At 34.4% G+C, this 11,243-nt stretch overlaps 1 protein-coding gene across 1 annotated transcript in view; it reads left to right on the top strand.

Moving 5' to 3' along the window:
- Nucleotides 1–11,243, top strand: part of LOC126827454 (neuroglian) — a 30,414-nt gene that overhangs the window by 2,347 nt on the left and 16,824 nt on the right. The window contains exons 2-11 of the mRNA XM_050556774.2: nt 1,857–1,962; nt 3,306–3,544; nt 4,330–4,458; nt 4,765–4,893; nt 6,672–6,771; nt 7,572–7,762; nt 8,153–8,287; nt 9,174–9,332; nt 10,009–10,190; nt 10,790–11,168. Coding sequence (XP_050412731.2) covers nt 1,857–1,962; nt 3,306–3,544; nt 4,330–4,458; nt 4,765–4,893; nt 6,672–6,771; nt 7,572–7,762; nt 8,153–8,287; nt 9,174–9,332; nt 10,009–10,190; nt 10,790–11,168 — 1,749 coding nt within the window. The remainder of the gene's footprint in view (nt 1–1,856; nt 1,963–3,305; nt 3,545–4,329; nt 4,459–4,764; nt 4,894–6,671; nt 6,772–7,571; nt 7,763–8,152; nt 8,288–9,173; nt 9,333–10,008; nt 10,191–10,789; nt 11,169–11,243) is intronic.

Here is an 11,243-nt window from a genome sequence, read left to right as displayed (position 1 = left end):
GTAGTCTCTATCCAGTCAAGGACGTGTTTCGCCCCATGCGAACGATTATACGCTGGCCCTTGCCAGGTCCTCTATCTTGTACCACTACTATAATAACCTACTCCAAAAATTGTCAACATTGGTGTTTTGTCACCACACATCAAAACCTACAAAATAAAGTATGCTCCACGAATTTTACCTACGGATCGGACTATTTCTTTAATCTCAAATTATGTATTGATTGTACAATTACTTCTTTGTCAGATATCCATACTGGTAGAATAATCACCACCATCTTGGAAAATAGCAACCATCTGGACTACATAGAGGATATTTGTCGTTTTAGAGTGAATAACATATTTTATTTCATCGAGAAGCAAGAAACCTTTTCTTGCTTAGAGATGAAATAAAATATGTTATTCACGACAAAACGACAAATGTTCTATTTATTTTATGATTTTACAATCATTTTAGGCAAAAACAACATGGACTACTTTAGCCAGTGGAATAACACTTTTATTTCACTGATAAAACGCGGTATTCCACTACTGATCATAAAATAATAAGTATTTATACAATGAGGTCATAAATATGTACATCATAACATGCACTTGATCAAAGCGATGATGAAAAACCCTAAGTATTTACAGGGAAAAACGATCTAAATGAATACATATAAAATGAACTAGATCAAAGCGTTAATTGGCATTACTCAATTGCTAAAATGGTTTTAAGTAATTAATGGGTTATACAACGCAGTCCGTTACTATTATCTTAGACTAATGTCTTATTGAATGCATAAATAAGAGTTACATGTGATGAGTATACCAAATACTACAATGATTATAAATAAATAATAACGAATTTCATCATAAGGGACTAATCTGATTTACATAATACTTTTGATGAATGACAATATAGTGAATGACGTGTGGTTGGAGTTAAGTACTTCTACTTCAGACCATCGCATCGTGTAAATCTTGTTCCGCAGATGTTCAGCGACTGCATATTGGTTGTCCTTAGATAGAGATTGATCTTCCTCAATTCTTTTGGTTATGACAGGAACAGGGGTGGAATAGAGACGGGGCAAAAACGCATGTTCATGTTTACACATTAGTGTGCGCGTAAAAAAAATCCCTTGATAGTTGGAATTCGAAATAAGAGTAGGTTGTCCGGTCAAAATGGTCCTTGTGGCTCAATGCATGGCGAATGACCGTCTTCATTAACCCGGTGGGGGGGGATGAATGGACGAATGGTTAGCACGCGCGCGCTGTATCATACGGTCTGTCATTGAGTCAACTGGCGGGGTTTCGATTCCCCGGTTGGACGTGACAAGAAGTAGGGTCGCCTATCCAACCTTATGGTTTTTCTCCGGGTCCTCCGGTTTCCTCCCCTACGCGCAAGCAAATTATTGAAATAAAATTGAACCATGTGTTAGTCGAGTGGACGTTAAACCCCATTCTCTCTCTCTCTCTCTCTCTCTCTCTCTCTCCTCTCCCCCTCTCTCTCTCATTAACCCGGTTGGTGCAGAAAAGTAAGATGTAGCGCAGCTGTCTGGGTTAAATTTCCCTCAAAAAACACCGTATAGCGTATGTCCATCATTCTTTATTAGCCCCGTCGATGCACATAATAGAACGTTAAACTCCGTTTATCTTCGTTACTTTCTACGTTCCATGCTTACATGTAATTTATGTAACCCTGCATTAATATATCATTAATCTAGGCTAATGTAATACAGGCATTGTTAAAACGTTTTTATTTTACTTTCAGGTTAATTCATTCCCCTTCATTGTACCTCAAACGAAAAACATGATTTCTTTCGATTCTGAGGCCGCGTGATTCTTCCACATCTATATAGATTTACAATTATTTTTCAGGAACACGCCCCCCTGGTATATATATACAACCAGACTATTATGTTTATTATAAAGTTGGTGAAAAAGTAGAGATGCCATGTGTAGCTGATGGAGAACCTCAACCAAAGTATGTTGAAAATTCTTTATAACTATCCAATCATTTGATTTGATAAAAGTTGTTTATTACTAGCAATGTCTGTGTAGTTTATGTCTTGTTTTCAGTTTTGTATTATCAGTCTAGTTGTGTGTAGTACGGTCCTCCTGCAATTATTATCAATTGGACTTATAATATAATTATGTCGTTAAACTAGTAATCACCTATAATAGAATTGTTGCTTTTTTATAATAATCTATCACTTTGTTCAGAAAGGTTGTCTGGATTTTAACAAAAGTCTAAAGCAGACGCTTAAACTTTCAATATAAGCGTTGCATAATGTGATTTAATGAATACTAGTTATGAAAAGAATATCCTGCTCTAAGTAGGCTAGTTGGTGGATATGTAGGTCATTTTTAAAAAGATATTCAAAATTAAAAACAATTTGGTTTTTTTTTTCATGTGAGAGTCATAATGCCTTTAGAGAACGTTTTATTGTCTGTTTTAGATTTATCTACTTATGTACCACAACCAATATTGATCTGCCAATCAAAATCATTAAATCCAAATACTAAGATGTATTTAGCTGGTTCAGCTACTTGTAGACGTTAATCTTATCTAAATTAAGAGTCACACATCAGCTAATGGCAGAGTTATTGTCCTTGTCATCTACACTTGTAATCATTGTTCTACATGCCAAAAACTTCCTAGAGACATCATTTATTTGTCGATTTATGTTTCCAGATTTTTTGAGTGTTTTTTTTTTAAAATTAGAAACTAGCTGGATAAAAGAGTGAACACTTTGGAGTCATACACCAATTAATTACACAGATCTTGCCCTTGTCATGATATGCTTGTAATCTCGCTCCCGAGTATAGTTTTTGAAAAATAATTCCAATTTTATTGCCCTTCTTGTTGAAATATAAAGCCGACCTTATATTTTCATTTTGACTTTAAAAACTTGCGGTTGCTATATGTCAAAGTTCTCAATGAATTTTTGTAGAATTGCTGATTGGGGCATATAGTTCAACCCTGTTAATAATACGAATGTGTAAATCGTAAACCACAGATTATTGTATAATATGGCACAAACGTGTTTTGCGATTAAACTTTTCGATCCCTATTGTACTTTTTATAGCCGTTGAATGTGATACAGGAGAGAGTTCTATGGAATTTTGAAAACTTGGTGGAATTGTTACACACTTGCCCAGTAGAATTAGTTGACATTGATTATAGGGGTTATTGTTTATGTCAAAATCATATAGAAATTCAGTTTGTCATTAAAATTACCTAGCTGCTGGTGGGCTACTGTTTTGTTGTCTGGCAAACTATGTTTTTAATTAGATTGTAAATAATGACTGTTGGTATTTTAACAGGTATACATGGACAAGAAATGGAATAGATTTTAACCCAAGCCCTAATGATGATCGTATGGTGCAGTTACCCAATGTAGGTACAATAGTAATCATAAGACCAGAAGATAAAGATGAAGCCTTATATCAATGTTTCGCTGATAATGGCTATGGTAAATCGGCAACAATTAATATTAATTTAAGGATAGCCAAATTGGATCAATTTGCTACTGCTGAACCTATTATACATACACCAAACCTTGGTAAGTTTGTTTTAATACCCTGTATCCTTGCAGACTGAGACAGATATTACATATTCTGAAGATCATGTAATTAGTTACCTGTAACTTGCTAATTTGCTACTGCTGCATCTATTACACATTCACCAAACCTTGGTAAGTTTGTTTCACTGCCTTGTATCCTTGCAGACTAAAACAGATATTACATAATAATAACCATAACCATAATACAAAAACGAACAGTAAATAAATGAAATCCGGGTTCATTTCCTACTTCTCTGCAGCAACCGGGATATTGAAGACGGTCACGCGCCATGCATTGTGCCACAGGAAACATTTTGGTCGGACAACTCTTGGATTCTTTTACGGGCACGCGATTTTTCTATATTATCCCAATCGAAAGACAAGCCTCGGCCAGAATTTGTCCTGGTATAAATGGTTTTTAGTAGCGTTTCAAGTTAAATTAATATTCTCAGATCCCTTAACACACAAAAAAACTCAGAATCTCGCTAGTTTTTAACACATTGTTTTCAAATTTGGTGTGAAGTATTTGGGTCAAGAGCGATCAGCGCCCTTCTTTGCTGGATGTATGCTTCCTTTTCCGAAAACCGTGTGAACATGTGCGCTTTAGATTATAATATTACATTAAATTGAGTATGTAAGACACAGTACCCTACAGTCTGGATTGATCAATGGAAATATGTTTTATGCCTGTTTGGACTAAATAGTTCAGGGTGTTTTTCTGTGAGGAACTGGAGTGGTAGGTTAAAATATACGCTTCATTTTTTAGATTTAATTTTATATTTTAGGCGATCCTTTGACGCTTGATTGTGTTTTGCCTAACAGTGTTCCGAGTCCTGAATTTTACTGGGCGGTAAACGTTAACGGCAATAATTTAGCCATCAATTATGATGCTCGTATTACTCTTGATCACGAAGGTAAGCTTAAAATAATCGGGTAATATTACACTGTTAAAAAAGAATATCAAATTGTACATGTATCTACTCTATCCTTTGTAATAGTCCCATATTTAATGTGGACTTTATAATACTCCCATTAATACTCCATCTGTTATTCCATTAATTGAGCATATCGGAGGTTTAAAGAAGGGACCTATCGAAATTCAATATATCATGGAGTTATCTCCCTTTCAACATTAAAATTAACCAATTTTTCCTTATGAACAATGTATACTTTACAAATTTAGGATCTGTGTTGTATTTTGTTTTTGTTCTTTTCTTAAGCTCGTCTACGAATAACCAATGTAAAGGCTGAGGACAGACAAGATGATCGTGCTTATGTATGTATGGCTTTAAATCGAGTTGCACGACAAGTTGTGTCTGGAGTTCCAAATTTTATCCAACCAAGAGGAAGTAAGTATTTAAATTAAAAACTCTTAATTTCATATTTTCGGTCAATATTTTAATTCCGATATTTATTTGTTTGAAGATGCATTCCCACTAAAGTATTTGAAAGGTCGTTAATTATGTCAAATTTGGTATAATATGTTGAAAGTAGAGACATTCAATCTAAGTAGCAAAATATTGGATTCCCTGATAAAGACACATGACACGCGCTCATGACAAAAATGTGGTCACAAACTGTAAGAACATTGAGAGACTTAAACGTACTACAGACTTTGCAATTAATCGGCATCAGCGGATAATCCAAGAATTTATGATAATAATAATAATTCATTTTTCATGCAGCGATGTACATTAAAAAATCTCAAACCGCTGTTCATAACGTTTATAAATATGTTAAAACAATTAATTGGCCACTAGACAGAAGCGCATCACGTTGAATAACATTTTCTAAAAAGGTATGTTTTAAAGAGCATTTAAAAGATATCAGATTCGTAATAGACCGCAAGTAAAGTACCCGATTAGATTTTATTACATACTTCGAGAAGGTATTTGTTGAGTAATAAAACCTTCAAGTAGTTTATCGAGGGCTGGCCGTCTTTACCGCACGGTACAAATAAAACCTTCTAGTAGTTTATCGAGGTTCGGGTGCTTCCGGAGTCCAAAATGGCCGCTTTATATAAATGAGAATTTTGGGGATAACTAACCCGAACCCTAACCCTAACCCTTTTAAAAAGACTGAACTTGGGTCTAATTTAGTTTTTACTTCTCTTAAAAGGGTTAGGGTTAGGGGTCGGGTTAGTATTCCCCTAAATACTCATTTGTATAAAGCGGCCATTTTGGTATGAGTTCTGGCTTGTTCTGAAATTTGTTGCTTCTAGTGGTGATAATATTTGTACCGTGCGGTAAAGACGGCCAGCCCTCGATAAACTACTAGAAGGTTTTATTACTCAACAAATATCTTCTCGAAGTATGTAATAAAACTAATCGGGTGAGTAAACAGGCAAAGAATTCCATAGGGTTGGTGTAAAAACACCGAAAGCGCGATCACCATTTTAAGCTCTTGACGTTTTGGGTCGAAGTAGTTGATACATAAGTTTCACACTGTCAGCACTACGAAGATTTCTCATCGGGTAGGAACATTGAGATAGAGTGACGCAGATGTTGTATGTCGGAACAACTTGAAAATTATACAGATGACCTTAACCTGGCACGAACTTCAATTGGTAGCCAGTTGAGATCCATCATATCTGCATATTTATGGTAAATATTCAGCGAGAAACGACAAATTGTACAAACTGAAAATTGAAAATGGATTTTCGCCCAAACAAGGCTGCTTAAATTAGATTTTTACAGCTTGGGGTGATTTTCTTCCGATTGAAATGTTTTAGAGAGCTTTAAAGCAAGCTTTGGATACATCAATTAGTTTGAATATGTTTTGGTCCAAACATATCAAATCACAGAATTTACATGTGGGAAGGCATCTTTAATTTGTGTGTTTAAACCTTTACTCGGTGGATAAACATTTTATTTGAAGAAATCCTTTACAACAAGAAGAAATCTTTTTCAAAAGAAGTCAACGATTGTCATTTATGTGATCTTGAGGAAAAAAAACGCTGTTATTTGTTTGAAAATACTAAAGGATATTTAGTTTTGTTTTTTACAAATAATACTGAGACAAACAAGAAAAAATCTTTTAATATTAGGCTGCTGGTTTACTGTAGAACACATGGCAGATGGTGTATTTTTTAAAAAAACTTAAAAATCGTTTACATTTTATATTCTAGCTGAGGTTTTACATAATGTAACCTATATGTGGGGGTCACCCTCTGATCATTACGGTCTTCGTGGTGAAGAGTTTAAACTAAAGTGTATTTTCTCTGGAAAGTAAGTGATTTTAAAGGAATACAAAAACCACAATACACTCATTTTGACAATAACATACGCTAAATTTTATTTACTATTGTCAGATGTGTAATGATAGTAAAGAGAATTTTGCCAGTACTGCAGTATTTCTGTCAATTCTTCCTTCGAAAAATTGAATGTGCATGCCATTATCTGCACCACATCTGTTTTAATGACCGACTGGACTATGACAGAACTCGTATCTGTGACACTGGGTTGCATTCCCATCAATTATGAATATTCCACACTAACGGTTGAGAACCCTCTTCATGTCTATATTTCTGCTTTTGTAATTCATTTTATTCCTACTCCTGATGTACATTGGACGAGAACCAAGTATTATCTGTGACACTGGGTTGCATTCCCATCAATTCTGAATATTCCACACTGACGTTTGAGCACCTCCTTCAGGTCTATATTTCTGTTTTTGTAATTCATTTTATTCCTACTCTTGATGTACATTGGACGAGAACCAAGTATTACAATAAACAGTGCGTGGTCATAGTGTTACAATAAACAAGTTGTGGTCGCAATAAACAGTATATGGTTACAAACAACATTGTATGGTTACAAACAACATTGTATGGTTACAATAAACGTACATGGTTACAAAAATATTGCATGTCTATAATAAACATTAGCCTACACGGTTACAATAAACAGTACATGGTTACAAACAGTGCATAATTACAATACACGTTCCATGATTACAATAAACAGTACATGATCTAAATGTTTTTATTAATACAGATATTAGTATATGTGTCTGAATTTCTTTGTAGTCCGACTCCTGTGGTACATTGGACGAGAATCAGTGGAGGGCCTATGCCACCAGGAGTGAGAGTAACGAGTTTTGGTCAAGAATTAATATTCCCCCAGTTAGAGTTTAGCGATGCTGGAGAATATGAATGTGTTGCTAACAACACGTTAAGTCCGAGGATGGGTCAAAGTTATGTCTCATTACGTGTTGAATGTAAGAATCAGCATAATTATATTGCTTTTATTATATTTATGTCAAGAATATTGTACATTTCACACTTCCAAAGGAACAAACGGTCCAATTGTGTTTTATAATATTGTCATTAGTATTGTCTTTTATAACAGTAAACATTAAAGATAACTTAATTTTGCATTATACACTTATGAGAAATGTATTATAATGTATTTCATGGAAGAAAAATAATTAATTTTTTTTTTATGTGTTTTAAAAGAAAGACATTGGTGATAATGTGCAATCTTTTGTTTAAGTCGATTTTTGAGAACACTAAGCTTCACATTCAATTAGCAGTCATTAATATCAGGAATATTAACACCATGATGACCCAGTTTCATTTCAAATAATAATGTTGGTTGTTTGTTTCAGCGCGACCGTATTGGGTAGATGGTGGACTAAAGGACGCAGAAGTTGCAATCGGAGAATCTGCTAACTTTTCATGCAAGGCTGGTGGAGTTCCTGAACCAGATGTACAGTGGTTCGTCAATGGTGTACGTCTTTCGAGTAAGTATACTATAAATTTCTTGCATAATAACTAAACTTTATATGATCATAATCATTTTCTTGTATTGTACCTATTAGCTATCTTATATTTAAACACTATACTGTCATTCCACTTTATTCTGTCTTGTATATATTTAAACAGTATACTACCACTCCACTATCTTATTTAGTATATATTTAAACGCAATACTGTCATTCCGCTACTCTATCTAACATATATTTAAACACCATATTGTCATTCCACTATTTTATCTAATATATAGTTAAAGACTAAGCTGTCATTCCGTAATTCTTTCTTGTGTATAATTAAACACTATACTACCTTTCCACTATTCTATCTTGTATATGTTTAAACACTATATTGTCATTCCACAATTCTATCTTGTAAATATTTAAACAATATACTGTCATTCCGAAATTCTGTCTTGTGTATATTTAAACACTATACCGACATTTCACTATTTTATCCTGTATATATTTAAATACCATACTGTCGTTCGGCTACTTTTCCCGGTATTATATTTAAACACTGTTTTATCATTATCTGATATTATATTGAAACACTGTTTTATCATTATCTGATATTATATTTAAAGACTGTACTATCATTATCTGATATTATATTTAAACACTGTACTATCATTATCTGATATTATATTGAAACACTGTTCTATCATTATCTGATATTATATTGAAACACTGTACTGTCATTATCTGATATTATATTTAAACACTGTTTTATCATTATCTGATATTATATTTAAACACTGTTTTATCATTATCTGATATTATATTTAAACACTGTACTATCATTATCTGATTGAAACACTGTATTGTCATAATAGTTATTGTTATTTATCTTCAATCTATTTGCATAATTTTCAAGGAGTTACAGACCCCCGAGTAACGAATGGTAGATTTAAAGTTTTAACGCTTGATACTGTGATGATGGTTAACATGACGAGTGATGATGCTATGGTTATCCAGTGTAACGTGACAAATAGGCACGGCTATATCTGGGGTGATTCCTACCTAATAGCCTATTGTAAGTATATTGTATTTATATATATTGTAAATTGATTACTTTTATCTTTTGATGAAAGTGACATATATTAAGATCAGAAAATCTCTTAACTGCTGTTTAGATATAAAAATGGTATGAAATGGGGTTTAACGTCCCACGTTTCTGTACCGACTGGAATAATGGAGACAGGCATACGTCATGCAGTGTGCTATGAAGGAAATTTGCGAATTCCAACTTTCAAGGGTTGTCTTACGTACACTCCAATGTGTACATTGTCCCCTGCTAGACCTCAGTCCTACACCACTGTGAAGGCCGGGGTAGCTGGGGGGGGGGGCACCGGAAAATCCCAATGAACTTACTCGGCCAACCTCTTACCCACTAAGCCACCGTGGCCGCCGTGCTGTACAGAACTCAAATAGTAAGATATTGACACAATAGAATGTGGGATAGCCTATACTGTCAAAGATCCTTAACGTGCAATAAATGATAAACACGTATAAATATGAATGGACATCATAAACTGATACAACCTTAAGACTTCAATAGTTTTTATTATTTCTAGTCAGCAACTATAATGGTTAAATAGTCTTTATTTATTTCTAGCCGTGTCACTAACAACAAGGTTTAAATAATTTTTATATTATTTCTAGCTGAGTCACCAACTGCAAGGGTTAAATAGTTTTTTATTTATTTATAGCTGAACCACCAACTATAATTCGACCACCTGAAGCTAATCAAGTTACAGCAGAAGGTTTATCTGTGAATATATCTTGTCTTACTACTGGTAAACCTGATCCACAGATTACTTGGTTTATAGAAGGTCAACAGATAACAGGAGGTCGTTATATAACTCAGCTAAACGGAGATTTATTAATTCAGGTAGGAGAAATTAAAATGTCTATCGTATGTTCCCTTCTCCAGTTTGATCTTAAATTTGATTCGTGGATTCCCTGCTTAGATTTCTACATTCGTTTTTACCAACAAGCAAAGGCTGATTTAATTGAAAACATCCAGCAACAGACATCGCACGGATGTTTTGGTTGGAAGGGACAAAATGCAAAAAGTCCGCGAGACCCCAAAATGGTCGTACTGTTGATTGGGTAGACCATAGCTAGCCTGCACAAAAATGATAGTTATTGCTTTATTACTCTTCATATTTTACCAACATGTTTTATTAATAATAATATTTTTGCGTATTTGCATGGACTTGTTGTGTATTTGATCGCCACGACTCCAGAATCAAAATTCAGTCTCTTTTCTAAGGACATGTCAAATTCGAATGCATATATGAATCTTCTACTAGGTCTGATGGTGCGGATTCTTTTGATTCTAAATGTCTGATGTGTCTAACTAATCGAAAACATGGTATACCAGCCCTGTTGCAAAAAATCAGATTTCGTAAAACCTTTGTGACTTCAACCTGGACAGGGAATCAAAATTAAAGTTTCTGATATGTTGTCTCTGTAATGATTTTACAGAATGTGACATTGTCTGATGCCGGTAATTATACCTGTGTGGCGGAGAACCGATTTGGAAAGGAAACTGCATATGGAATTTTGTCAGTCAAACTTAAAACTAAGATTGAGCAAGGGCCCTTAGACCTGGAAGTGAACGCTCCGGACGAAGCAACTTTTACGTGTTCTGGAACCACTGATCCTGATGAAGTTCATAATCTAACAATTCTTTGGGAGAGAAACAACGAACTAATCACTCCCAATGATCAAAGAATGGTAATCAGCGATTATCATAATTCCCTTACAGTAAGGCCAACCATAGTAAGGGATTCGGGAATGTATACATGCATAGCAACGAATGGCATTGACAGCGATAGAAAATCCGCCATATTGGTTGTTAAAGGTATGAATCATAAATGTATTTTGGTGTTAATATAACGGGGGATCACGTGGCTAAATGGGTAAGACGCTGGCTCGC

The sequence above is a fragment of the Patella vulgata genome, chromosome 7 (assembly GCF_932274485.2).
Source record: "Patella vulgata chromosome 7, xgPatVulg1.2, whole genome shotgun sequence".
Classification (NCBI taxonomy): Eukaryota; Metazoa; Mollusca; class Gastropoda; family Patellidae; genus Patella; species Patella vulgata.
The sequence above is the reverse complement of the archived record's forward strand: the minus strand, read 5'-3'. Positions and strand labels throughout refer to the sequence as shown.